The 27,047-nt window shown below is 62.6% G+C and overlaps 2 protein-coding genes across 4 annotated transcripts in view; one reads left to right on the top strand and one right to left on the bottom strand.

Moving 5' to 3' along the window:
• Positions 1–26,268, top strand: part of BRF1 (BRF1 RNA polymerase III transcription initiation factor subunit) — a 60,124-nt gene extending 33,856 nt beyond the window's left edge. Inside the window, exons 5-19 of one of the 3 annotated variants that reach the window (XR_010659189.1) lie at positions 1,734–1,806; positions 13,033–13,182; positions 13,918–14,011; positions 14,803–14,929; positions 15,318–15,357; positions 15,446–15,538; positions 18,890–19,159; positions 20,159–20,220; positions 20,676–20,757; positions 20,831–20,886; positions 21,184–21,497; positions 22,824–22,875; positions 23,042–23,213; positions 23,312–23,417; positions 23,585–26,268. Coding sequence is in view for 2 of the 3 variants with exons in the window: in XM_065906811.1 (XP_065762883.1) it covers positions 1,734–1,806; positions 13,033–13,182; positions 13,918–14,011; positions 14,803–14,929; positions 15,318–15,357; positions 15,446–15,538; positions 18,890–19,159; positions 20,159–20,220; positions 20,676–20,757; positions 20,831–20,886; positions 21,184–21,497; positions 22,824–22,875; positions 23,042–23,213; positions 23,312–23,349 (1,623 nt within the window). In the remaining variant the exon portion in view is untranslated. Of the gene's footprint in view, positions 1–1,733; positions 1,807–5,732; positions 6,073–13,032; positions 13,183–13,917; positions 14,012–14,802; positions 14,930–15,317; positions 15,358–15,445; positions 15,539–18,889; positions 19,160–20,158; positions 20,221–20,675; positions 20,758–20,830; positions 20,887–21,183; positions 21,498–22,823; positions 22,876–23,041; positions 23,214–23,311 lie in introns of those variants that run through there. The other 2 variants (XM_065906811.1, XM_065906812.1) reach the window with 2 other exon arrangements.
• On the bottom strand, positions 2,700–5,292 carry BTBD6 (BTB domain containing 6). Its single transcript, XM_065906779.1, has 4 exons — positions 4,795–5,292; positions 4,630–4,720; positions 4,374–4,492; positions 2,700–4,200 (listed from the first exon to the last, which is right to left on the bottom strand). The coding sequence occupies exons 1-4, from the start codon at positions 5,172–5,174 to the stop codon at positions 3,168–3,170; spliced, it is 1,623 nt and encodes a 540-aa protein (XP_065762851.1). The 5' UTR covers positions 5,175–5,292; the 3' UTR covers positions 2,700–3,167.
• Positions 26,269–27,047: the final 779 nt, after the last annotated feature.

Genomic DNA, 27,047 nt, shown 5'->3' with positions numbered 1-27,047 from the left:
GATTCCTCAGAACAGCATTCCAGAAGTACTTGGGCACCGCTTGGAAGGTGGAGGGAGGTGTTCCGGTGCTTCCTGCTTCACACCTCGGGGAGCGGGACACAGTCAGGGCTGGGGTGGAGAGGTGACGGAGCAGACCTCCCCTCCCCTGGGGCTGGGTCAGGGCCAGCAGGACCCCGTGCGTGCAGGCTGCACCCACACAGACAGTTCACACAGCTCAGGGGGAGGGCGGGCCTCGGGCCCTTTGTCCTGGGCAGAACCCAGCCTGGGCACCAGGAGGGTGGGCGGTGACCTGGCAGTCATGAGGCCGGCCCTTCCAGGGCGTGAGGCCGGGACAGGCTCAGCACGCACAGGACAGATGTCTACACTTGACTGTGGGTGTCGTGCACACACGTCGAGGGAGGTCCTGCCCAGAGGGCTCCCACTGCCCAGGGCCATCCGCCTAGCGGAAGTGCGGGAAGGCTCAGGACCCAGTCCATCCTCACTGTCACACGTGCCCAGGTGAGCACCTCCCGCACTGCGCTCACAGCTGACGGCTGCTGGCAGGAGCCGGGGGCAGCTGCTGTGCCCCGAGGATACTGGGAGGAGGTCCCTTTGTTCGTCCCCCCCATAGTGACACGGACGCGGGGGCGCCCACAGCCAGCTGCAGACTCGGAAGTGACCCTCAGACAAAGTGTCAGTGTCATGATTTCTAAAGAATACTAATGGCAGTCAGCATCTCTGACAGTAACCACACGTTTTACACGCATGTCCTTTTAAAAATTTGATCTTTCATTTGAAGTTGTCCAGGGCACCCTCTCCTGCCCCACTCAGGTGTCATCTGCCCAGGCCACGGGACCGGGTGTGGGGCTGTGACGGGCAGGCAGCGTCAGGGACGTGCTGGGGGACCCGGCAGAGGGACGACCGGCAGGCTGGAGGCTGGCCTGGGCGGGGTGCCCTCCAGAGGCCCCTCTGGGAGCCACAGCCCGTAGGGTGGGGTCAGACAAGGGCAGAGAGTAGCTGCCAGTGGGGTGAGCAGGGGGCTCTGGCCCCGACTGGTGCCCACAGGGACCCCCATCGCCTCTCCTAAGGGGGCTCAGTGCCCCATTCCGTGCCCCCCCGAGTGCTGTCCGCAGGCCCTGTGATGGGAGGTCCGCCAGGCCCTTACTCGGCCACCTCGCCACTGTGCCTGGCATCCTCCTGGGGGCTGGCCAAGGGGCCCACAGGCCAGGCTTGATCGGGGCAGGGGGCCCTCTGGGGAGTCAGAGCAGAGGGTCAGAGCCAGCGTTTTGCGAGACCCAGATCCTGTGGGGGGCTGGGGTGGACAGGTAGAGACGGGGCTTTGTCCCCTCAGGCTGGGACGGTGAGACGCCCGGCGTGGGCCTGGGCAGGGCTTGGCCCTCGAGGGGCGAGCAGGCAGGGCACTCAGGTCTGCAGACCTACCGCCACACCTGCGCTGGCCTGCAGGGACGCGACAAGGACGCCCCGGGGAGCGGGGTGGAGGGGCGGCCTGGGCCCTGCTGTCCAGGCACCTCGGGCTCTGGAGGATTCTGCTGAGCCAGCTGTTCTGCAGGCAGCTTTCCTTCTCAGCAAAGTCAGCCGCCACTGAGACAGTGAGTCTTAAAAAGCCACCTGGACGAGGGGTGGGGGCGCCCTGGGCTGCTGTGGGGGGCAGTAGGGCCGCTCCGAAAGGTGACCGAGAAGCACACACTCTCCTGCTGCCAAGGGCTGTCCTGAGTTGTGTTTCTTCACGACAGGTGAACGTTTACGTGCTGGGCAAGACGTTCCTCCTCCTGGCGAGAGAGCTCTGCATCAACGCACCGGCCATAGGTACTGTGGGGCCCGTGGGGCGGGAGGGCAGTGTGCGGGACGAGGACCCGCAGCGGGGCACTGGTACCTGGAAACCGCCTCCCGTGAAGAATGCTGCAGTCAGTCCCCGGCAGGTGCAAGTGGGACCCGGTGACAAGGGCCTTGGGGACAGCAAGGCCCCCGCAGACGGAGCCGGCCTTTCCGTCAGGGTGGGCCTCTATGGGAGCTTCACCAGGGGAACCACTTTCACCGTCGGCCGGAGAGACTGCTCCGTCGCCCGTGGGTGTCTAGAAGCACATTTTCTTGTACTAAGGAGGCAGCATGTGGAGCCAGGGAGGGTGGGCAGGGGCTGTAGTCCCGCCCCGCCCCCCTCCGCCACAGGATGGTCCCCTGGGGTCAGGGGGTGAGGGTGGTGGGGGCAGAGATGCACTAGGTCAGGGCGTTCTCCTCTGACGGGGCTATATCCGTGTGCTGAGGGACGTGGCGCATCCCTCTGGGGTCAAGCTGAGGTTTTCCAGGGACAAAGCAACTGGTTGGGAGTTTGTAGCATAGGAGCAGAGAGGCAAGAGGCCCGAGGGGCCTGCCTGAGGCCACAGCGTGCCCGTGCAGGCTGCCCGTGAGCCTGAGGTGGTAGGTCTGCTCTCGGGGGCTGGAGCCCCAAGCCCTGCAGAGAACCCCCTCCACATTGGAGCCGGATGAGATGACTCAGTGGAGAGTGACAGTTTGGAAGGTAGACATGACCCAATGCCTTTCTCCATGGCAGTCTGGCTGCAGTCCAGAAAGCAAGCCCTCCTGGGTGGAGGCCTGGCTGCTGGCAGAGGGCACACCCTGGGCAGGTGGGCCCATGGGACTGCCCGCTGACCTGTTAGGGCTGTCAGGCCCGTGAGACTCACAGTCATTCACCTGTGTGTGGCTCTCATTTTGTTAAAACTTTATTATGAAAATCCACTTAAATAGGTGAACTACTTGAAGTGACTTTTCCCATTTTGGATTTGAAGAGGTCTTAAGCTTAGAACCACTTAGAATAGAATCCAAGAGAACAAGGGAGAGGGCAGAGCCCTCAAAGCAGGTGGGAGGCGACACTGGGGGGGAACCTGGGGCCTGCCTTGCACCCCCAAACCCGCCCTCCACCTGAGATGCACACTCCACCGTACAGGAGATGCCTGTGAGGCCGGCCCAGCAGTCATGGCTCAGAGACCAGGGCTCTGGCTGGGGAGGGGAGCGTCCACGTCACACCCCGGGCCCGGGCTGACCGTACACAGGAGACAGGCCGCGAGCGCAGCCCGACCGGAGCAGAGCGCTCCCCGCCTCCAAGCACTCCCAGTCCCGGGCTGGCTGCACACACAGGGCCCACCCCTCAGCACGGCTGGCCCCCAGGAACCTCAGGCGTAGAAGATGAGCTCAGGGATCTGCCCGCCCTGGACCCCGGTCCCGTTGGTGCTGTCAGAGGAGCACTGGAACTGGAAGGTCACCTTGCCGCACTGCACCTCTGTCATGCCCTCCTGCCCAAAGTAGCTGAGCTCGCTGCCGTCCAGGACGGCACTGGCCGTGTAGAAGGTGTCCTGCTCCACCTGCACGGGGTGTTCAAACCAGACTGAGAAGGTGTTGCTGGAGCCGTCAGAGACAAACTTGGTCAAGTTCTGCGCCAGGACCACGCCCAGCCGCTTGAGTTCGATCTTCACACTGTACTCTGCTTTCCCAGAGCTCGAGCCGTACAGGCCCAGCCCGGCGACGAAGACCCTCCTGTCCACGGCGAACTGGATGCTGTCGCAGCGCCCGCGGTAGCGCCACTGGTTGCTGCGGTAGGCGGAGGACTGGAAGCGGTGGCACCTCTGGGGCGCCAGGCCCCTCCTCTTGGTCAGGGGGAACTCGAGGAGGGGCTTGTTGGCCGCTGTGTACCACAGGAAGATGTTGTGGGTTTCCTCCAGCGTCAGGATGTCTGACTGCGCGGCCCCGTTGGCAAACTCCTCCAGGGTCATGGTTGGAATCCGGACCAGGTAGAGGGCTGGCCCCAGCACGTGCCTCTTGTTGCGAGGGGTGACGGGCAGGCCCTGCCTCTTGCACTCGGCCTCTGCCCAGCTCAGGACCGCCTCGAAAACCACAGCCTCCTTGGTGTTGAGGGCCTCCCGCGTGACGATGATCTCCAGCGTCTGCCAGTCAATCTCACAGAAGCCTTCGGACCTCAGGGCCATCTCAGCCTGCGCGTCGATGACCTCCCAGCAGCGCTGGGTCAGCTCAGGCTCCTCAAACAGTCGGCTCTGGGACAGCAGGACACAGGCATTTTTGGCTTCCAGACTTGTCTCCAGAAAGTTGACACAGGCTTTTGCCAAGGCAGGGACAATGTACTTCTTGGCAGCGTAGAGGGTGGCCAGCACCGTGTCAGCTTCCAGGTCAATCTCGTCACTGTACATGTACCTAGGCAGGGCGGGGACCAAGTCATGGGCAGCAGGGGGCACCCCGGGGCACCCAGCGCCCAACAGAGGGGCCCATCCATCCCTGTGCACTTTGAGGACGCTCCAGGCGGCTGACTGGAAGAACCAGACAGCAATGAACCGCCCCATCCTCCCACCCTCAGGAGGCAGACTCACTTCAACAAGATCAGAAAAGCTGCAGGCTCCACATCGGGAATGTGAATTTCTGACTTGACTTCCGCCAGGTCCCCGTAAAACATGGCATAGAAGACAGAGCTGCCCACGGCCAAGACATACTGTGAACGAGAGCGAGCGCGGCCCTGAGTCCTGGGCCTCCCTGCCCCCAGCGGCTGCCACACCCAGAAGAGGACCGTCCACTCTCGGGAGGCGGCCCGTCGCCTTTGGGAGCGCACAGGGCCGAGCCTCTACCAACCTTGTGGGCAGGCACCCTCCGGGCCGCGCCCGGGGCCCCCACGACGAAGTGCACGTCGGCCATGAGCTCGTTGTTGAACATCAGCGCGTTCCTGCAAAGGGCAGAGGCACAGGACACTCGGGCTCGGGCCGCGCGGGCGGGGCGGGGCGGGCGGGCCGGGCTCACCTCTCGCGCAGGGTCGGGTGGAAGGACTGCCAGTTGGGGCTCTCCGGGTTGTTGTTGTCGGGCGGCGGCGGCGCGGGCGCGGGCGGCGGCGGCGCGGGCAGCGGGGCGCTGGGCCGACCCTTCCTGCCCGCGGCGGCGGCGGCGGCGGCGGCGTTGCTGTTGGCGATGTCCGTGGCGGTGGCGGCGGCCGCGGCCGCGGCGCTGGCGGGCGCGTAGAGCTCCGCGGCCATCTTCGCGGGCAGGGCGGCCTCCGCGCGCGGGGGCGGCGCGGCGTGCGCCCTCGCGCCGCGCCGGGGCCTCGGGGGCGGCTCTGCGAGCACCAGGAGCGCGGTGAGGCACTGCGCCACTCGGCCGTGCAGACAGGCCAGGGGCAGCAGCATGGGGCCGCGGCGGCCGCGCGCGCGGAGTGCCGGCCTGCCCGGGGCGGCGGGCCCTGCTCCCTCGGGCCGCCCCGCCCGCCGGCCGGAGCCTCCAGCCCGCACCGCCGCGGCCACCTCGCGTCACGTCGCGCCACGGCCCCGCCCCGCGCGGCCGACGTGCCCGTGGCCCCGCCCCTCCCCGGCTCCGCCCCGCGCGGACGCCGTGCTCGTGGCCCCGCCCCTTCCAGACTTCATCCCCGCCCCGCGCGGCCGACGTGCCCGTGGCCCCGCCCCTCCCCGGCTCCGCCCCGCGCGGACGCCGTGCTCGTGGCCCCGCCCCGCGCCGCCGACGAGCCCGTGGCCCCGCCCCTCCCCGGCTCCGCCCCGCGCGGGCGCTCGCCGGACCTGGGCCTTGCGGTTGGGGTTGGGGGTGAGGGTGCGGCCCCGGCCCTGCGGGTCGGCGCGGCCCGTTCCTGCGCAAGACCCAGGAGTCGGGCCGAGCCCCTACCAGGCCCGCCTGCGCACAGCCTCGGCGCCTGTGCCGTCCGCAGTCCGCTGGGCGGTCCTGGGCGGGGGCAGGTGCGGGAGGGTCGGGAGAGGCCGCGCGGCGACCCCACGGGCGGCCGTCCTGGCCGTGCTGTGAGCGCCGCCTCGCGGGGGCCTCCAGCCCCTGATGGTCGGTGGTGTGGCGCGGCCCGTCAGCTGTGCTGGGTCCCCTGGGCCCCGGCGGAAAAGCCTCTCGGGCTGCTTTGTCGGCTTCTGAGTCGGGTGCTTTTGTCGTTGCTGAGCCCCGCCCGTGCCCTGCCTGTCCCGGAGACTTGCGGGCTTCTTGTTGCTCTTTACTCGCTTAGTCGTGCCCGACTCGTTGCGACCCCACGGGCTGCAGCGCCCCAGGCTCCGCTGTCATGGGATTCTCCAGGCAAGAGCCCTGGAGCGGGTTGACATTCCCTCCCCAAGAGGATCTTCCCGACCCAGGCATCGAACCCGCATCTCCTGCATTGCAGGCGGACTCTTTCACCTCTGATCCACAAGCGAAGTCCATGATTTGCAGATACTTTCTCTCATTTTGTACGTTGCGTTTTCCACTATCTTAACGGTTTCCTTTGCTTCCGGAGGGTCTTAAGTTTGTTACAGTCCTGTTATTGTCTGTTTTCTCTTTTGCTGTCATATTCAAGAAATCATCTGCATTCCAGCATCCTGTTCTTCCTCTGTTTTCTTCTAGAAGATTGGCGGTCTCATGTCCTTCGGTTAGGTCTGTAATCTATTTGTATGTAATGTGTGAGGTGGAGGTCCATCCTTTTTCTGTTGTTAATGGGTATCCGGTTTTCCCAGCACCATTTGTTGCAGACGTTACCCTGTCCCCATTGTGCAGCCTTGACATCCTTATCAGAGGCTGTGTGACACTGTGTGTGTACCTCTGTCTTTGTACCAGCACCATGCTGTTTTCCATTTTATCTTCTGAAACTCTTTCCTGGTGAAGGTAGCATTTACTTTTTCATTACTTTATTATTGCTATAGAGGTAAAAACCTGTATTTTTTATTTAGAAGAAATGTTTCTATTTCCCATTTTTTAGCCCTCTTTACAGCACTTATATAGTCTGTTGTTGTTTTTCCACACCGATTGGCAGAACTGAGCTTAATGTTCCAACCAGGGACTGAACCCTGCATCCTCCTGCATTGGAAGTACGTAGTCTTAACAACTAGACCGCCAAGGAAGTCTCTGGGGTTTTTTAAATTAACTTTCTTTTAAATTCAATACTGTTAATGAACAAAGTATCATCAATCTACAGTGTCGTGTGACTCAGGTGTACAGCCCCATGACTCAGTATACAGTACACTCAGTATACAGCGTGTGTACATCTGTGTGCTTTTTCAGATTCTTTTCCCTTACAGGTACAAAGCCCGTGGAGTAGGAAATGGCACCCCATTCCGGCATTCTTGCCTGGGAAATCCCATTGTCAGAGGAGCCTGATGACCTGCATCCATGGGGTTGCAAAGAGTCAGAGGCGACTGAGCGTGCGCACACACACACACACACGCGCGCGCACGCCCGAGTGCCGAGCGCAGGTCCCTGTGCTCGGCGTGTAGTTCTCACGGGTTTTGGCTTTTATGTGTGTGGTGGTGTGAATGCGTTAACTTCAATTTTCTAATTTATCCCTTCCCTGCCGCCCTTGCCCCTTTGGTGACCTTAAGTTTTCTAAGTCTGTGAGTCTCTTTCTCTTTTGTAAATAAGTTCATTTGTATCTTTTTGTAAGAAAAATATTCCACATATAAGCAAGGCCATTACTTCACTTGGTCATCTCCAGATCCATCCATGTTGTGGAAAACGTATTATCTCATTTTTTATGGAAGAGTAGTATTCCATTGTACATAGGTACCACATCTTTATCTGTTCATCTGTCGATGGACATCTAGGCTGCTTCCATGTCTTGGCTATTGTGAATAGTTCTGCTATGAACACTGAGGTACATTTTCTGGATATATGCCCAGAAGTGGGATGGTAGGATCATATGGATCAAACTGTCTTTTCAGTATTTTAAGGAGCCTCCATACTGTCCTCCATAGTGGCTGTAACCACTTTCATTTCTAGCAGCAGTGTATTAGGGTTCTCTTCTCTCCACATCTTCTCCAGAGTTTATTTGTAGACTTCTTAATGATGGCTATTCTGACTGGTGTGAGGTGTTATCTCCCTGTAGTTTTGACTTGCATTTCTCTAATAATTAGAGATGCTGAGCATTTTTTACATGTGCCCATTGGCCATCTTCATGTCTTCTTTGGAGAAACATCTATTTAGATATTCATTTTTTGCCTATTTTAAATATAATAGGCACTTTATTTTTAGTTTTTTACTTAACTACGTGTAGTTCATTGTTTTGTCTTTACGGGAGCACTTAAGTTTATTAAGTTACCTAGAAGATGGTTCTTTTTGTTGTTCAGTTGCTCAGTCGTGTCTGACTCTTTGCGACCCCATGGACTACAGCACACCAGGCTTCCCTGTCTTTAACCTGGAGCCTGCTCAAACTCATGGCCATTGAGTCGGTGATGTCATCCAAACATCTCGTCCTCTGTATCCCCTTCTCCTCCTGCCTTCAGTCTTTCCCAGCATCAGGATCTTTTCCAATGAGTTGACTCTTCGCATCAGGTAGCCAAAGTATTGGACCTTCAGCATCAGTCCTTCCAAGGAATATTCAGGATTGATTTCCTTTAGGATTGACTGGTTTGATCTCCTTGCTGTCCAAGGGACTCTCAAGAGTCTTCTCCAGCATCACAGTTTGAAGGTGTCAGCTCTTCCACACTCAGCCTTTTTTATTGTCCAGCTCTAATATCTCTACATGACTACCGTAAGGGTGGTGTCATCTGTATATCTGAGGTTATTGATATTTTTCCCAGCAATCTTAATTCCAGCTTGTGCTTCATCCAGCCTGGCGTTTCTCATGATGTCGCTCCATGTTAGTTAAACAAGCAGGTGAGAGCACACAGCCCTGACGGCTCCTTTCCCGGTTTTCTCATGATGTCGCTGCGTGTGAGTTAAACAAGCAGGTGAGAGCACACAGCCCTGACATGCTCCTTTCCCGGTTTTCTCATGATGTCGCTGCGTGTGAGTTAAACAAGCAGGTGAGAGCACACAGCCCTGACATGCTCCTTTCCCGATTTTCTCATGATGTCGCTGCATGGGAGTTAAACAAGCAGGGTGAGAGCACACAGCCCTGACATGCTCCTTTCCCGGTTTTCTCATGATGTCGCTGCGTGTGAGTTAAACAAGCAGGCGAGAGCACACAGCCCTGACATGCTCCTTTCCCGGTTTTCTCATGATGTCGCTGCGTGTGAGTTAAACAAGCAGGTGAGAGCACACAGCCCTGACATGCTCCTTTCCCGGTTTTCTCATGATGTCGCTGCGTGTGAGTTAAACAAGCAGGTGAGAGCACACAGCCCTGACATGCTCCTTTCCCGGTTTTCTCATGATGTGCTCTGCATGTGAGTTAAACAAGCAGGTGACAGCACACAGCCCTGACGGCTCCTTTCCCGGTTTTCTCATGATGTCGCTGCGTGTGAGTTAAACAAGCAGGTGAGAGCACACAGCCCTGACATGCTCCTTTCCCGGTTTTCTCATGATGTCGCTGCGTGTGAGTTAAACAAGCAGGTGAGAGCACACAGCCCTGACATGCTCCTTTCCCGGTTTTCTCATGATGTCGCTGCATGGGAGTTAAACAAGCAGGGTGAGAGCACACAGCCCTGACGGCTCCTTTCCCGGTTTTCTCATGATGTCGCTGCGTGTGAGTTAAACAAGCAGGTGAGAGCACACAGCCCTGACATGCTCCTTTCCCGGTTTTCTCATGATGTCGCTGCGTGTGAGTTAAACAAGCAGGCGAGAGCACACAGCCCTGACGGCTCCTTTCCCGGTTTTGAACTGGTCCATGGTTTCATGTTCTGTTCTAACTGTTGCTTCTTGACCTGCATACACGTTCCGCAGGAGGCAGGTAAGGTGGTCTGATATATCTATCTCTTTAAGAATTTTCCAGTTTTTTGTGATCCACACAAAGATTTTAGTATAGTTAGTGAAGTAGAGTACATGTTTTTCTAGAATTCTCTTGCTTTTCCTATGGTCCAGTGAATGTCGGAAATTTGATATCTGGTTCCTGTGCCTTTCCTACATCCAGCTTGAAATCTGAACGTTCTCTGTTCATGTGCTGTTGAAGCCTAGCTTGGAGAATTTTGAGCTTTACTTCGCTACCATGTGCGGTAGTTTGAACTTTCTTTAGTGGTGCCCTTTTTGGGGATTGGAATGAAAACTGACTTTTTCCAGTCCTGTGGCCAGTGCTGACTTTTCCAAATTTGCTGGCATATTGAGTGCAGCACTTTAACAGCATCATCTTTTATGATTTGAAATAACTCAGTTGGAATTCCATCACCTTCACTAGCTTTGTTCATAGTGATGCTTCCTAAGGCCCACTTGACTTCACACTCCAGGATGTCTGGCTCTGAGTAATCACACCATCGTGATTATCTGGGTCGTGAAGGTCTTTTTTGTACAGTTCTTCTGTGTATTCTTGCCACCTCTTAATGTCTTCTGCTTCCGTTAGGTCCATACCATTTCTGTCCTTTATTGTTCCCATCTTTGTGTGACATGTTCCCTTGATGCCTCTGATTTTCTTGAAGAGATCTCTAGTCTGTCATTCTCTAAGGAACAGTTAGAAAGCTGTTCTCCAGCTCACTAATGATTTGTTTAGAGGTGAGGGAGCTGTGTGTCTTTCTCTTGCTAGCGTTTAGTGTTCTTCCACTTCAGATCAAAGGACACATCCTGTGACATTTCTGTTCTCTCCGATGTAGGGAGTTTCTTTAATACACGGTCAGTTTTTATAACCGTTCTACAGACTTTGGAAAAGGATGATTACTCTTTATAAGGTATTGACTTTAAAAGTCAGTTGTTAAGTTGAACCTGTGGTGGCATCCAGTTTCCCATTTGGTATTTCCCCCACTAGCCAGGCTGTCCAGTTTGAGAGAGCTGTGTTGAAAATCCCTCATCATTGTAGTTATGTGAAAATCTTGCATCAAGTGTGGAAATTTCTGTCTCTAGCGTTTTTGCTTCATTTAGTGCTTCCCGAGTCCGTGTGTGTTGCAGGTGTGTGACTGCCCCGTGTCCTTTGAGATGCTGGGTCCTTCCCACCGTAACACGTTCGCCCTGGCCCCCACACCTCCCTTGCCTTGGCTTCTCTGTCGCTGCGCCCTTCACAGCTGCTCTTCTCCTCCTGGTGACCCTGCTTCAGGGGCCCAGAACGGCCTTTTGATCTCGACCTTTTGTGGTACTTGTAACTGCCTCTTATGAACACTGTATCCTGGATTTAGTGTTCTTGTCCAAGCGCACTAGGGAATTTCTGGAGTAGGAAATGGCAACCCACCCCAGTATTATTGCCTGGAAAATCCCATGGACAGAGGAGCCTGGTGGACTACCGTCCATGGGGCCACAAAGATTGGACACAGCTGAGCCCTGGGGAACTTAACTCCCGTCACGTGATCTGTACTTGCGGTTTGTCGTTTTCTCCTAGTTCTCCTCCCCACGTTAAATGCCCCAGTCCACTTCAAACCTTCCCCAGACTGCTGGCATATTTGTCTTGAAATTCTTACCAGTGCTTTTAGGCTCACGGTTTTCTATTTTAGGAATTAATCAGTGTCAAATTCGCATTCAAATCAAGATAAGATCTTTTAATGTAATTTAATCCTTAGTTCTGATATGTTTTGTTTTATTGAAAAATAGTTACAAATGTTAGCAATTATATTTTTAAAATATGTGTTTTTTCCCCATAATGAAATCACCCCCCAAAACTCCAAGCTAACATACCCACAGTGGAAGTAGGTGAAGCTCCAGACTGCCTAGGCCCCATGACTCTGCCGTGCTGGTCCCGCGGTGTCTGTTAGGTGGTCGTAGCTGCCTGCTGTCAGCCTAAACCGGCCAGCTCTCTCATCAGCAAAGCAAGTGTACTCGGGAATGGCAGAGGACACGCACGCTGTGGCCAGCCGGCCATGGGCGGGTCCTACAGGCAGGGGAGAGGGTCCTCACCAGAGACAGGAGGAGGAAGTTGGGCGCTTTGAGGGTCCGTTGAGGACAGCGACGGTCGTGTGATGGCTGCTTCCCCTTGGCCGGGCTCCCTTCCTCCTTGCGGGTCCACGGGGCCACCGCCTTCCTGCCCAGGGTATAAAGTGAGCGTGCGGGAGAGCGCACATGCGGGAGGTGCAGTGCGGGAGGCGCGTGCGGAAGGCGCAGTGCGCGGCTCGTTGCCCCGCGGCTCCCCTGCTCATTTGCATGCTTGGCTGTGCGGTTGGCTGGTGGGATCTGCTCGAGGTGCAGAGCAGGTCTGCCTGAATCCTGTGGGCCGCGGGGGACCCAGGCTGCTTCAGGGCGGCCAGCCTGCAGCCTCAGAAACCTTCCCCGGTCCTTTCCATGAGCCAAGGCTGACAGGATGGAAGAACTCCCTGTGGGATCTCGCGGGCCGCCAGGGGCCAGAGCCGTCCCCAGGGCCCTCACAGACGCAGCGAGGCCAGGAGTGGCGGTCAGGCTGAGGCCAGGAGGACGGTGCTGGGTGCTGGCCAGGGCCAGGCTCTCTGCCGGCCCTGCTTGCACTGGTGTCGGGCGAGGGGAGCCGACCAGCCCCTTCTCTGCTGGGCCTCTCTCCCGGAGCCCGGCCCCTCCTGGCGCCTACTCCTCAGCCCTCCTGCACCGCCCCGAGGAACACAGCCTTGCTTGATGGTTGTGTCCGGAGGAGGTCTCGGCCCAGGGCTCTCACAGGACGCCGGATGGTTTCCTCATTATCTGTGGCAGGCCTGACAGCTTGCCGGGTTGATTGCTCAGTTGGTTTCGTCCGCTCTGACGCTTCTCACCCAGCGCTGCGCGGGGAAGGTGCCGATGCGCACGGAGATGGTGCGCATGCGGGTGGCTCCTGTCCTGCCCAGCCAGGCTGGCTCCCTTAGCCAGAGAGAGACGTTCACTTAAGAGGTGCAGACACACTTCCAGACAAGGAGGCAGGAGGTCTAAGCTGCTGTTCCACAAGCGTAAATGCAGAAAACGAATGCGTAAAAATTTGCTCAGCCTAACTGGTAATCCGCAAGATGCCCACGAAGCAGCCCGCAGGCGTGGGTGCTTCTGCCAGAGCCTGAGCGGTGCACACGCACGCCTGGCCCGCCTCACACAGCAGGGCACACGCGTCCTGCCCCCTAGCTGCGGTGTCCTCAGCTGCTCCTGAGGCTGCTTGTCCTGGGGGGCTCCTGTCAGGGAAAAGGGGCCCCCGGGAGCTTGTGCGGCAGACGGGTGGGCGAGGGAGGCCCGAGCTGGGGAGCAGAGGGGCACGTCTCCCCAGGGCCGCGCTGAGGTGCGTGTCTTTTGCAGACCCCTGCCTGTACATCCCACGCTTTGCCCACCTGCTGGAGTTCGGCGAAAAGAACCACGAGGTGTCCATGACGGCCATGAGGCTGCTGCAGAGGATGAAGAGGGACTGGATGCACACGGGCCGCCGCCCCTCGGGACTCTGCGGGGCAGGTACGGGCATGCAGGGCGGGTACGGGGCGCGGGGTTGAGCTGGCTGGGCCCCACGGCCATGAGTGAGTGCAGTCTGTGCCCACCCTTCAGTGGGCCGGGCCGCTGCGGGTGGGTTCCTCCCAGAGCTGCCTCCCAGCGCCCCCTGCCCGGTCCTGACCCAGCCCTCAGGGACTCCGCCTGCTCCCTGTTGGCCTCCTCGGCCTTGGGGAGCGGGCAGGACCCTCAAGCCAAGGGGACCCCAGGCTTCCCAGCCTTGACCCGAGGCCTGACTGGAGGCGCAGCGTGCTGAGTCGTTGCTGCGGCCCCCGCCCCCCCGTTTGGACCTGGAGCCCCGCCGGCCCTCTCTCTCCCTCCCGCCCCGCAGGGTCAGGGCTGCGCGGGGGCGTGTCCAGTGCCGAGCCTGCGTCCCCCGTTTCCAGCCCAGAGCTGGGCCTTTCCGAGGGCCAGCCAGTCGTGGTCACCGTGTGCGGCGCAGTGGGGTCCATCCCGTGTCTCCTCAACGTTCCCATACGCTTGCTTTGAGAGGTTACACAAAATTCTCTTTAATTCTTACCTTTAAAAAAGGAGCCTGTGACGCAGCACCTTCTTTGTTTTTAAAACGCCCACAGGAGGAGAGCAAGTCAGTGTCGCCGCGGCTCCCGGAGCCCCCGCAGCGGGTCACAGCCCTCTGCGCCCAGGGACGCTCCTGGTGTCGCTGGATTGTCCCCTTTCTGAATTCCCTGTGTTTCTTCCCAGCACTTCTGGTTGCAGCTAGGATGCATGATTTCCGGAGAACTGTCAAGGAGGTCATCAGCGTGGTCAAGGTGTGCGAGTCCACTCTGCGCAAGAGGTGGGTGGCTCTGGTCCTGCCTGGGTCCCGCCAGCCCCCTCTGCAGTGCCTCTGTCTGTGTGGCGGCCCCTTTCTTCCACCCGGGGCTGAGAGGGACAGTGGCTTGTGAGGTCGCCCTGACGCGCAGGCCAGGGATGGGTGCTGAGAGCGGCCGTGCCCATCCCCTGGCCGGCACAGCCAGCGTGATCCATGGAGGCAGCAGCTCGCCCTTCCCGGAGCGGCCGGGGAGCTGCTTCTGGGGCAGCGAGTTCCCAGGGTCATTGCGGCAGCTCCGGCCAGAGCTCCACTCAGCCTGGCGTGAGCGAGTCGTGGGCACGCTGGTCACTGCAGCCCAATTACCCCGAGTCGGGAGCCCCTGATGGCTGTGTTTGAGCTGAGATCATATTCTACAGCGGCTTTCAAAGCAGAGGGAGTTTGGTTTGCTTATTTGATCTCTAGTTCTCTTTATGGATTCTTCTGTTAAACACTTTGAAGATTGTGTGGTAAATGGGCAAGAATTAATCATGGTTTCGCTCACTGCCACGCAGGAGCCCTGCGTGCAGTGACAGCCTGGGACTGGGGGCCTCCTTCCCGGGGTCTCCCTGAGGGGCCTGCCCTTGGCTCCCGGGGAAGCCAGCCTTCAGAGTCCAGCAGGACCGAGAGGCTGCCAGGCAGGCCCGGGCCCCGTGTGCACAGCTGCCTGCGCAGGTGCTGGGCCCAGGCCCGCGACCCCCGAGGGATGTTTCACTAACTGGGTGCTGGCTACTGTGCTGCTCGGGGGCGCCAGATTCCCTTTCCTCCGTGTGCTTCAGGCTCACGGAATTCGAAGACACGCCCACCAGTCAGCTGACCGTGGACGAGTTTATGAAGATTGACTTGGAGGAGGAGTGCGACCCCCCGTCCTACACGGCTGGCCAGAGGAAGCTGCGGCTGAAGCAGGTGGGCCCTGCACGCCGCCTCCGCCATCGCTGTGCCCCGTCCTTCCTCCCAGACAGCGACTTCGTCACAAAGACTGACGAGGGCGTGCGTCCATGCACAGCCCTGGGAGAGGCGGGTGGGGCGCTGAACCCCGGGGTGGGGGTGGCCGGGGTGGGGTGCACCGGGCACCGTCGCTCCTAGGCCCCAGGTCCGCTCATTCGCTCATGGGGTCTCCCCAGGCTGCCCGAGTGCTCCAGCACAGGTTCTCAGGGGAGCTTCCTTCCTGCAGGGCCCAGCGTCTCTCTGGCCTGAAGCCGCATCCCGCCTGTCGGGGTGGGGCCCTGCCCGGGGCCGAGAGGCCTGCGGCCTGGTCCCGCCGCCACTAAACGCTCGTTCCCTTCCTTTGCAGCTTGAACAAGTCCTGTCGAAACAGCTGGAGGACGTGGAAGGTAAACACCCATCTCCCTGGACAGAGGCTGCAGGGCCTTACAGGGACAGAGTTCATGATCACTTTTTGCTTTTAACTTATTGCTTCAGGTGAGATAACCACCTACCAGGACGCCATTGAAATTGAACTAGAAAACAGCCGGCCCAAGGCCAAGGGGGCGCTCGCCAGCCTGACGAAGGACGGTGAGTCCAGCCGTATCCGGAGCCGCCCCGCAGTCCGCCTGTGTCCAGCCCCCCCCCGCTGCCAGCCTCCCGCCCGCCCGGGGCCACCCTGGGCCTCCGTGCCCTCAGGACGCCCCAAGCCACCCTGTCCCCGGCGTGACACGGCGCGCCTCGTGGCACTTCCGACGGTGCTGTCTCTGGCAGTTTCCTGTGTTATCCATTCGGGTCTTGGGTGGTTTGCCCTCGTTTTCCTGGCTGCGTTACCGGTCTCCCACTGAAGCAGCTCTTGCGCTGACTCGTGGGCCCCGCGACCTCTCGGCACTCCGCCAGCGACTTCCGCCCTCGGTTCTGGCCTGCGGTTGCTGCCCTGCCGCGTCCCTTCCGCGGTGCAGGGGGGCCCACACTTGTCCTGCGTGCTGGCGGGGTGCTTTGATGGCGCTGTCCCTCCTCCGTGCCGCTGTGCTGTGGCCACAGGTCCGCTGGGTGCAGATGCCTGTGGTGCTTGGGGAGCAGGCCCCCTGGGCTCCATCCACCAGGGCTGGGCTCCGTGCCTGCCGGGGTGACCGCCGTCCACGCTGTCAGCTGTGTGATGCTCCCACAGGCTTGTTTTCGGTGCCGGGCGTCCCCCGTGAGCCTGCGTGCACGCCTGGCGGTCTCTGCCCTGCCCGCCTGCCTCCCCGCCCCCCCTGCCCATGTTCCCCTCTGGACACAGCAGGGCTCTGCTCTCCGGCCCAGCCTGGACCTCTCTCGCCACAAGGACCCGGCTCCCCTGTGTCTGCTCACGTGCCTTTTGCGAGGCGCTCCCTGGGCCTCGGGAAGCATGTGTTCTGTCCCCGGGTTTTCTTCATGTGGTCTCTTGAGGTCTCTGTTTCTGGCCCAGCACCTGCTTGCAGCTGCCCCGCCACAGGGCTGGGCTTGCTGTCCCTGCCCGCATGCTTACCGGGTGCTGTGGAGGGAGCACTGCTCTGCTCCTGGTCCAGCTTCTCATGGCTTCTCCTGATCGGAGCATCAGGGATGCGTCCTCCACACCCGCCGCTGGTTACCGTCTCCACGTCCCACCCCACCCTCGCAACTGGTCCGCCCTCCGTGGTGTGGACTCCTTCCTCTGACCCCCGGCCTCCGAGCGGCACCGCCCTGTTGCGGGATGGCCCGCCTGGGGAAGCCGCCATTCCACTGCGAGGAGGAGGAGGCTGGTGCTGGGGGCGGGGTGAGGAAGGGCCGCGCCCGCAGTCGAGTCCGCCCAGCGGGAGGCCACGCTGCGTGTGTGCAGGGCGCCGAGCTCTGGGGCCCACGGCCAGCCGGGGTCCTTGCTCTGCGGGCTGCTGGTGACTCGCGCGCTGATAGCGCGGGCTTCCCGGGGCCGCGAGGGCGTGAGGGGGCCGTGCATGGGGTCGGGCGTGTGTCACAGGCCAGGGGCCGGCGGGTGCCCAGGCCAGCCTGCAGCTGCCTCCTGTGGCTGGAAGTCGGTTGTGTCTAGAGTTCTCTGTGAGGGGGGTCGTCTCTTCTCCGACTTTTTCGCTCCGTGCTGTCGCTCTGAGAGGCCCATCCCCTGTCAGTCCTCTGGGGCAGGGGTCCCGAGTGTCCGGTCCCGGGTGGAAGTCTGTCAGTCAGTCAGTTCAGTCGCTCAGTCGTGTCTGACTCTTTGCGACCCCATGGACCGCAGCACGCCAGGCCTCCCTGTCCATCACCAACTACTCCTGGAGTTCACCCAAACTCATGTCTGTTGAGTCGGTGATGCCATCCAGCCATCTCATCCTCTCTCGTCCCCTTCTCCTCCTGACCTCAATCCCTCCCAGCATCAGGGTCTTTTCAAATGAGTCAGTTCTTTGCAACAGGCAGCCAACAAATTGGAGTTTCAGCTTCAGCATCAGTCCTTCCAATGAATATTCAGGACTGATTTCCTTTAGGATGGACTGGTTGGATCTCCTTGCAGTTCTAGGGACTCTTAAGAGTCTTGTCCAACACCACAGTTCAAAAGCATCAATTCTTTGTCTCTCAGCTTTCTTTATGGTCCAACTCTCACATCCATACGTGACTCCTGCAAAAACCACAGCCTTGACTGGACAGACCTCTATGGGCAAAGTAACGTCTCTGCATTTTAATGTGCTGTCTAGGTTGGTCATAGCTTTTCTTCCAAGGAGCAAACGTCTTCTAATTTCATGGCTGCAGTCACCGTCTGCAGTGATTTTGGAGCCCCAAAAATAAAATCAGCCACTGTTTCCATTGTTTTCCATATATTTGCCATGAGTGATGGGACCAGAAGCCATGATCTTAGTTTTCTGAATGTTGAGTTTTAAGCCAACTTTTTCACTCTCCTCTTTCACTTTCATCAAGAGGCTCTTTAGTTCCTCTTCACTTTCTCCCATAAGGGTGGTGTCATTTGCCTATCTGAGGTTATTGATATTTCTCCCGGTAATCTTGATTCCAGTTTGTGCTTCATCCAGCCCAGCATTTCTCATGATGTACTGTTCGTATAAGCTGAATAAGCAGGGTGACAATATACAGCCTTGATGTACTCCTTCACCTATTTGGAACCAGCCTGTTGTTCCATGTCCAGTTCTAACTGTTGCCTCCTGACCTGCATACAGGTTTCTCAAGAGGCAGGTCAGGTGGTCTGATGTTCCCACGTCTTTAAGAATTTTCCACAGTTTGTTGTGATCCACAGTCACAGGACCTGGGTTATGTGCCGTCTGGGACTGTTGCATGTAAACCAGTGTGAACATTTGTGTCCGTCTTTGCTTCCTTTTCTCGAGGGTAAATGTGGGGGAGTGGCATTGCTGGGTCGGGGAGACGTGGTCGCGTGGTTCCCGACGCGGCAGCCGCGGGCGTGTGGTGCCCGCCCTTGCGCTGTGGCTGTGGGGGGGAGGCACCACGGGCTCGCCGTGGCTGCAGGCACCTGTCGTGACGGGGTGACGCGCCTGTGCCCGCCCGCGACGCCCCTGCTGGTCTCTGCTCCCAACTTTCGCGCAGCTGTGATGGGGTTGTGTTTTCAGAGCTGCTCACACAGTCCAGAGGCAGGTCCTTGTCAAGCATGTGATTTGCAGATGAGTCTGCAGCTTGTCTTTTTGTTTTCCTAAACAGTATCTTTCAAAGTAGAGTTCTCATTTTTTGATGAAATCTGACTTATCAGCGCTGGAGTCAGCATTTCTTCCCATCTCCCATCTTTTCTCAGAAACGTTTGCTTGTACTTGCAGCTGTTAGGCTTGTGTCTGATCTGTTCTGAGTTGGCTTTTGCATCGTGTGTGTGGTGTGGGCGCGCTGGGGACAGGCCTGCCGTTGGGAACGTGTGCAGCTGTGTGGAAACGCTGTTCGCCGGGTGGGCGCTGCGGCCTCCTGCATGCTTCACAGGGGGCATGTGAAACTGTGTCCTAGGCTCCGTTGAGGACAGCACGTCCAGCTTGTTCGGAGAGGAGGACACAGAGGACGAGGAGCTGGAGGCCGCGGCCAGCCACCTGAACAAAGACTTCTACCAGGAGCTGCTGGGAGGTGGCGTCTCCGGCGGCGCAGAGGTGGCGGGGGGCCCCGCGGAGGGCGGCAGGCCCCCTGCGCTGGAATCCCTGCTCGGGCCACTGCCCACGGCGGCCAGCCTGGGCATCTCGGACTCCATCCGGGAATGTATCTCCTCCCCGAACCGTGAGCCCAGTGAGTGCCAGTGCTGGGGCGGCGGGGGTTTCCTGGCTGGGCCGTGGGAGCTGCTGAGGGGCAGCCTTGTGTGAGGGCAGGTTCGGGAGGGGCTGTGCTGGCAGCCGGGTGCCCGCAGCACTTGGCGGTGTCTTCGCGGCCCTAGGCACTGGCCCGAGCCCACAGCGTGGTTGGCTGTGGCCACCGTCTCCTTCCTGCCCCTCAGCGCAGGAAGCCAGAGCCACGCACCACAGGGGGCCACAGGGGCAGACTGGCACCCCCGCCCGTCCCCTGCATCGGCCGCCTCTCCACTGGATGGACGGGCACTGCTTGCTGGGCTCTGGTGCCCGCGGGGCCCTCCCCACGAGGGAGGCAGGGCCGGTTCCCTCGCGTCTGACGCGAGCATGGCCTCGTCTCCTCCCTGACACCGGGGGCTCGGCCTCTGTGTGAGGAGCCCCTGTGAGCGGGACGCTGCTCGATGCCCATGCTGTGCCCGGCAGGCGGACGGGAGCCCTGACGCAGACCAGGCTCCCCTGCTGGGCACGAGCCGGCTTCGCCCCTGGCGCTGCTGTGCCAGGGCGCCCAGGTCAGGGCACTAAGCAGAGGGCTGTCACGGGGCCCGGGGGCAGCAAGAGGCCGTCCTGGCTGCAGCCGAGAGCAGGGCCCCCACTGCGGGCAGTGAGGGAGCAGGGCGCCCCGACTGCCCCACTGTGGGCCGGGACCTGCAGGCCGAGGGGGCGGGAGGGTGGCAGCCCAGAGGTCTGGGGGATCCTCAGCGTGGTCATGGAGGCTCCCTGGGACCCCCTCCCCGGAACATTGTTGAGAAGCTCCTCTGTAAGGAGCGTGAGGACAGGGTCTCCTCTGGGTCAGAGTTGCTTCCCCCACGAGGCCCTGGGAGCAGCGTGGGGGGAGAGGCTTGGAGCCGCCCTGGCACCGCCTGGGACCCCGAGCCAGCCCCGGGTGAGCTCTGTGCCTTTTCACGGGAGGCCGAGCCTGAGTCCAGCCTGTTCTTCCCCCCAGAGGATGCCTGCGGGGACGGGGAGCTGGACCTGAGCGGCATCGACGACCTCGAGATCGACCGGGTAGGCGCTGCCTGCACGCGGGGCCTCCCAGGGCGGGGGCCGGGGCTGTGCCCCCTGGGGGGTCCCAGGCCTGCGGTGGTGGTGGGCTCTGAGCAGGCTGCCCGGCAATGCCAGTCCACGGGCAACGGGAAGCCCTTCCCCTGATTTGTCAGCAGTTGCCTCGGGCCTGTGGCCACTGCCAGTTCTTCAGCTGCTGTTGTGGCCGTCAGCGCAGCTCCTTTTCCGGGACCCTTGAGCCTGCACTCTGGCGGGCCTGGCTCCTGGGGCCTGGGGCCTGTGAGCTGCTTGGGGGGTGCAGCCCCGGGGCGGGCGGGGGACGGCGAGCCGTGAGCCCGGGCTCCACACACGTTCCCTCTCGGGTCAGGGACCTGCTTCCTGACCGGCACGCTTGAAGCGGACAGCCCTGTGGCTGAGCTCCGGGCGTGCTCTCTGAGTGACCCTGTGCTCCGCCCCAGTACATCCTGAATGAGGCAGAAGCCCGCGTGAAGGCTGAGCTCTGGATGCGGGAGAACGCTGAGTACCTGCGGGAGCAGAAGGGTGAGTGCCCACCCGGTGCCCGCCCAGGTGCCTGGGACGCGGGCTTCGCTGACCCCGCTTCTCCGTCTTTCAGAGAAAGAAGCGAGAATAGCGAAGGAGAGGGAGCTGGGCATCTACAAGGAGCACAAGGTGGGCGCCCCCGGGGCCTGAGCGCACGCCTCCGGGCTGCGCTGGTAGCCTCTCGCCCTGGGTGGTCCCGCTTGAGGCGCAGGACAGCTGGGGGCTGCTCAGTGGGCCGTGGGCAGAGGGCAGCACTGGCCATCCAGGGGCCCACGTCCCCAGGGAGGGTGAGAGGCCCCAGCCAGCCCCGACGGCGTGAGTCTGTTTCCCAGGAGTTTGGCTGGTGCCCCCTACGTCCTGACTGGCACCTCGCTGGTTCGTGGCACCAAAGCCCACAGGAAGCGTAATTTCTGTGTTTCCCTCAAGCCCAAGAAGTCCTGCAAGCGCCGGGAGCCGATCCAGGCCAGCACGGCTGGGGAGGCCATCGAGAAGATGCTAGAGCAGAAGAAAATCTCCAGCAAGATCAACTACAGCGTGCTGCGGGGCCTGGACAGTGGGGGTGGCCCGCCCGGGGAGGATGGCCCCCTGCCCCGGGAGCATGGCCCCCCGCCTGGGGAGGACACAGCCTCCCAGGGGGAGGCCGCCCGGCCCCCAGAGCGGAACAGTGCCCGGAGGCTGTCCCGGCGGAAGACGCCCTCCAGGAGAAGCCGGCCTGACCCCTCGACCAGCGTGGGCAAGAGGTACTGTGCCGGGTGGGCCTGGGGGACAGGCTGGGGTCACTCACCACCCGCATGCCAGAAACCAGGGTCGGTGTCCGGAGGCCCCGCCGGCCTGGTGGGGAGCTGAGTGGGGCTCTAGGCTTGGACGGGGCCCGCAGCATCAGAGACGATCCTGACTGAAGAAACGGGTCGGGGGGGCCAGGCCTGTTGCCCACCCAGGGGCTCTGGAAGCCCCCGTGCTGCCCCACCCTTGGAGAGGAGACCACAGCAGGGCCAGCAGGCTGGGAGAAACCAGGAGTGCGGCCGCAGGGCCCTGCTCACTGGGGCCGGTGGGCCGCCCTGCATGGACAGGTCCAGGCAGCTCTGCGCACCGGCCCCTCGGCTCCCTTTAGGCCCAAGACTGGTCGGCGTGCGCCCCGCCTGGCCCCCGGGTGTGCTCGCGGGGCGCTCCCGGGGGGCAGGCGGTGCTGGACTCTGTGGGGCTGGGCCCCCACCCTCCCCTCCTCCGTCAGTGTCCCTGGTGCTCGCAGGCCCTGCTGAGAGGCCTGGCCGCCCGCGGGGCAGTGTGTGAACGGCTGTGGGGCACGTCGAGAGGAGGGCCCGAGACACAGACCTGTCCCTCTGGCCTTCCTCTTGCGCCGCTGACGCGCCCTGCCCGTGGGGCGGCCCTTGGGTGCTAAGGAGCGTGACTCTGGCTCCCACCTCTTCGGTTCCGGGACTCCGGGCTGCTCTGCCTGCCCTGGGGTCACTGCTGCCGCAGCCCCGCACACCCGTTTCCCCGGAGAACTGTCCTGCGGCAGGGACTGATTCAGCCTGCGCACAGCCGTGCCTTCACCTGCCGCCTCCCCCTCCAGGCTGCCGGCCAGGGCCACAGGGAGCCAGGGCCCCCATGAGAGCCCTCAGCCCCTGCTGCTGACGGGGCAGGCTGCCCGTGGTCCAGCCAGAGACCCGTGCTGTTGGGTGTCCACTGCTGGAGGCTCTTGCGGGGTCCGCTGTGGGTGTGTCCACCGCACTGCAGGCAGGACGACGGCGGCTGCAGCCTGAGGGTCCCAGTCCCCCCCACTGTGCCCTGCGTGGACGCGAGCAGGCCAAGAGGGTGGCCCGCCTGTCAGCGACCTGCCCAGCCCGCGGGGTCGGGGTGGGTGGAGGGCGGCCAGGCCTGGGTGCAGGAGGCAACTGTGGGACCCTCCGGGGTGAGGGGCCAGCACTTGAGGCCCCCAGGGACAGGACCAGCGTCCCTGGCCTCCACACCCGGCCAGGTGCGGTCAGAGGCAGGCCTCTCTGGGCGTGTCCTCCTGGGCGGGGGCATGGCCTGCGCTGAGGCCGCCTCGCCGTGTGCTCTTCCAGGTTGAGGCCGATGGTGTCGACGCAGCCAGCGAAGAAGGTGGCGATTGGAGAGGTGCGTTGGCTGGGGGCGGGGCTGGGCCGGGCGGGGGTCCTCGGGGAAGAGGGCGCGCGAACGTGTGTGGAGGGCGCGCCCTCCCAGGCAGCGGGGCCAGTGGGGCGGTCCTGCCCCGGTGGCCCGGAGCATGCCCGTGCCTGCCCAGCCCTCGCCTCGCCCGCAGGCCTCTCTCCCGAGCGCCCGCTCCCTGGAGGCCGAGCGCGTCAGGCCCGCGGCCGTCGTGGTTGAGAGCGGGCCTGTGTCGTACCACGCGGAGGAGGACGCCGAGGAGGAGGACGTGGAGGAGGAGGACGGGGAGCCCTGCGTCAGCGCCCTGCAGATGATGGGCGGCAACGGTGTGTGCGGGCGGGCGCTCGGCAGGGCCGCGTCGGTGGGGCGGGGCCGGCGGGGCGGCGGGCCTCACCCCTCGTGGTTACTGCCTCGCGCTCTGCAGATTACGGCTGTGACGGGGACGATGATGATGGCTACTGAGGCGACCTCACGTCCGGCACGTCCTCTGGTGGCCCCGCCACCGGCTCCTGAGGGTCCCGCGGCCTCAGGTGAGCCCCTGGTGAGCAGCGAGACTTGGTGACAAGATGAGCGCCCCGCTGCCCGGCGGCCCTCGCGCACAGCTGCCCGCGATCTCGTGGCCTCGCTGTCGGGACCCTGATGCGAGCAACGTGAGGAGCGTATCTGTCTCCAGGCAGAGCTGGGTCTTTTGCCCCAGGAACCCTTGCCGGTGGCTCTGCTGCGTCCTGTGGAGAGAAACTGCGGCCCAGGGAGTCCCAGCCGCGTGTTCAAGCTTGTAGAGGCCTGTCGGGGTCCGGACCCTGCTCTGCCCCGGGGGCCGGGAGCCTGCGCCCCTCGCCAGCTCACTGCATCTGAGAAGCACTTTGCGTCCAGCTGACGCCCGGCCAGGCCCTCCCCGCTGTGCCCGGGCCTGAGCGCCCCGCAGACGTGCACCGAGGAGCCCACAGTCCGCCCGGCCCCGCAGGGCGGCCAGCCCACTCGGCAGACGCGGGCGCAGCTGTCTGGGCGCCTCCTGCCTGAGCTGCACCTGGGCCCCTGTCCTCAGAGGCGTGACCGGCAGAGGCCCTGTGCTCGGCGGCACTTGGAACCTCCTGGGCCAGCCTCACTGCTGGAAGGCCCAGAGCACTTGCCCTGGCCTTGGGCGTGGCTGCACGGGGGATGCCCACGAGGGGTCCACAGAGGCTTCCGCTCCTCCAGGCCAGCCTCAGCCACCCACCCCTCACAGTGGCAGAGCCACAGCAACCTGCCCCGGGGGACTCAGCCCCCACCCCGGGTGGGCAGACCCTGTGGTGTCCACCCCAGAGGGCATCACGGCTCACGGGGGGATTTCAAGGCCCTGGCTGTGCCCCTCGGCCGGGACCCCAGGGCACCGGGCAGGCTGGAGTGGAAGGTTGGCTGGTGAAACAGGAAGATGGTTGAGCTGAAACCTGCTGAGTGAGTGGTCTGCAGCCCTGTCCGGCTCCCTGGAGGAGCGAGGTTGGGGGGAATGCGGGGTCTCCAGGCTCCACAGGCGCTCGGTTGTCAGCGGGGGAACCAGTGACTGCCCACCCTTTCAGGAAGGTCCTGGGCCCCGGCAGAGGCTCTTAGAGGGGCCTCGTGGACGGGGGGCCCTGCCCCGCACGGGGAGCAGGTGCTGTGCTGGACCGGAGCCTGGGAGCCTCCAGGGGCAGGGGGCTGGCAGCCGTGGGGGAGGCCAGGCCGCGCCTGCTGTGTTTTAGACACAGAGATCTGGCTGGATGCTTCCCCGGAGGTAGACGGGGCCGTCCTGCAGGGCTTCCTTCACAAAGGAGGGGCCGATGGCCCTGCGGGGCTGGGGGCGTTGGTCAGGCTGGCCTGCAGAGGTTAGGCTGCTGAGCCAGGGGCGGGGGAGCGGGCCGAGCATGTCCGGGGAGGAGAAAGTGTGGGGCAGCCGCAGGGCAAGGCGCAGGGTGCGGAGGCCCCGTCCCCAGCTGCGCCCACTCAGGTTGAAGTCAGCAGGGTCCTCCGTGGGGCCTCGCCCGAGCAGGGCATGCGACTGGTCACCAGGGCCCGCATGGCACCAGGAGCGGCTGGGGGAGGCGGCCTGCGTGCACTGCGCCCAGGGCGGCCCGTCCCCGCCGTGCCCTGCCCCTCCTCCAGCGGGAGGCCAGGGCTCTCCAGGTCCCCTGCCTGCCCCTCCCGAGGGTGTCCTGCTCTCCCTGTCAGGCTTGCTTTCCCAGCTCACCCCCAGCAGCCTGGGGGGCAGAGGAGGGCCGGCCGGGAGAGGACTGCACGGCCTGCACACCCACAGGTGCACACGTGTGCACGGACACGCCGGTGCTGCTCACGCCGCTCCACCCGTGGCCCTGGGGCCACCGTCAGGGCGCCGGGTCCCGGGCTCTGACGAGACCCAGGCCCACCCCCAGCGGGGCTGAGCTCTGGGGCCCAAGGCCTGATGGTGCCTCGGGCACCCTCACAGGGCCCCCGTGACAGGGCCGCCCACTGCCCACAGAGGACACAGCGCCTGCTGGCACCCGGTCCACGCCGCACTCCGTGACCTCGTGCCCTTCCCGCCCCTCTGGGCCACGGGCGCCCTTCCCGATGGGACTGGGTGGGCCACGGCGTCGTGCCACTTGCTGCCTCAGGCCCCCCAAGAAGGGGGGCAGGCCCGAGACGCCCCTGGTGCCCGCAGGTGGCAGGGAGCCCCCTCCCAAGCCGGCCTGCCCAGGCCCCGGCCTGCACACCTGCCCCCCTCCCAGCGGCTCCCCACGCCCTCCTGGCTCCCACGGTCGTGTCCAGGTGGGTCAGGCCTCCAGGTGGGCAGCAGAGTTGGTGGCCGCCTGTTGCCACCTCGGCCTCTGTGGGCGCTGGGGGGTCTCTCTGAGGGAGGGGCAGCTTCAGGGGGGCCCCTGAGAACCAGGGTCCCTGATACTCCTCTGTTAGAGCCCAGCCTGAGCGCCCACTGTGCCCTGCCAGCTGGCAGCTCCACAAATGCTGCTCCCACGGCCCAGCGCTGGGCAAGGTGCAGGCCAGCCCCCCGTCTTGCTGCCCCGGACTGATGCCCTCCTCTCATCCAGCTCTTGCCCTCCCCAAGCCCCTTTGCTGTCTCCACACCCCAGTCCCCCATCCGTTTCTCAGCAGGCTGGAGCACTGGCCAAGTGAGGCCGCAAGTCTGGGACTGGGAGAGGGGCTCCTGTCCCCCCTGGGCTGAGGGGGCCCCGGGAGGGCCAGGACGTTCAGGCCTGGGGTCACCAGGGGGTGGATTCGCCCACGCTGCCTCAAGGGGCCCAGCCCCACGGCCACCTCTGCCCGGCCGCCCTCAGGCTGCCAGGCAAGAGCCCAGCTTCCGCCTCCCAGGCCCCAGGTGGGGTCCAGCACAGACCCCGGGGAAGCTGCTCCTGGCACAATAAAGGCTGCCTTTGAAGCCGCAAGCCCCGTTCAGGGTCTTTGTTTTCTGATGCACCATCCAGTCTCTGGTAGGCCAGGACGGCTCTGCCCCCGGGACCCCCGCTCTGTGGCACCCCCACCGGCGTGGGTGCCCCAGGCTCACCCACACGCCCACCCTGTTCTGGGCTGAGAACCCCCTTGCCCGGCAAGACCGTGGGGATCAGTGTGGACAGAAAGCAGCACCTGCCCAGCCGTGGGCCCACGTGTCACCCCAGGCTTCACTGCCGGGGCTCCGGCCACCCCTCGCCTCAGCCTCAGGACCCAGTGGACCCCCTGAGTCCAGACCCTCAGCCCAGCCGCCTGCGCCTCCAGGGAGCCCCCACCGCTGCCGCACTGCAGGGCCAGCCCCGGGCAGCAGGGGGCGCCCCAGGACCAGCCGGGCTGGCGGGGACGCTGGGCTCCTGGGCAGCTGCTGCCCATCTGTCCCGTGGTGAGTGGCTGCCCACCTCACTGCTTTGGGTTCTGGGCCCCTGCCCAGGGGTCCTCCCCACAATCTCCTGGTTCCCCGTGGCCACATCCACAGGACAGCCGGCCCTCTGCATGTGCACACTGGCCCGCTGGGAGCCCCAACCTCCTGGGGGCGGGGGCTCCCAAGTCGGGGTCGCTCGCGGGCAGGCAGCAGCTGCCCCGGCTGGTTGGCGCCTCCCCGCGTCGTCCTGGCCTACGTGCCTGGAGGGCCGACCGGTCCCTGGGGAGGCCTGGGCCCCAGCCAGGCTGGCAAGGGGTGGGGTCCAAGGCTGCGGGCCTCAGGCCCT

Source organism: Muntiacus reevesi, chromosome 15 (assembly GCF_963930625.1).
Source record: "Muntiacus reevesi chromosome 15, mMunRee1.1, whole genome shotgun sequence".
NCBI lineage: Eukaryota > Metazoa > Chordata > Mammalia > Artiodactyla > Cervidae > Muntiacus > Muntiacus reevesi.
Note: the sequence above shows the minus strand (reverse complement) of the source record. Positions and strands in the feature narration are given on the sequence as shown.

What these genes read in the sequence shown, in the direction of transcription:
- BTBD6 (XM_065906779.1), bottom strand. Translation starts at nt 5,174, where the DNA reads ATGCTGCTGCCCCTGGCCTGTCTGCACGGCCGAGTGGCGCAGTGCCTC. An exon ending in CACCCGACCCTGCGCGAGAG is followed by an intron (nt 4,721 to 4,794) that starts GTGAGCCCGGCC and finishes TGCCCTTTGCAG; the next exon opens with GAACGCGCTGATGTTCAACA. An exon ending in GGAGGGTGCCTGCCCACAAG is followed by an intron (nt 4,493 to 4,629) that starts GTTGGTAGAGGC and finishes TCTCGTTCACAG; the next exon opens with TATGTCTTGGCCGTGGGCAG.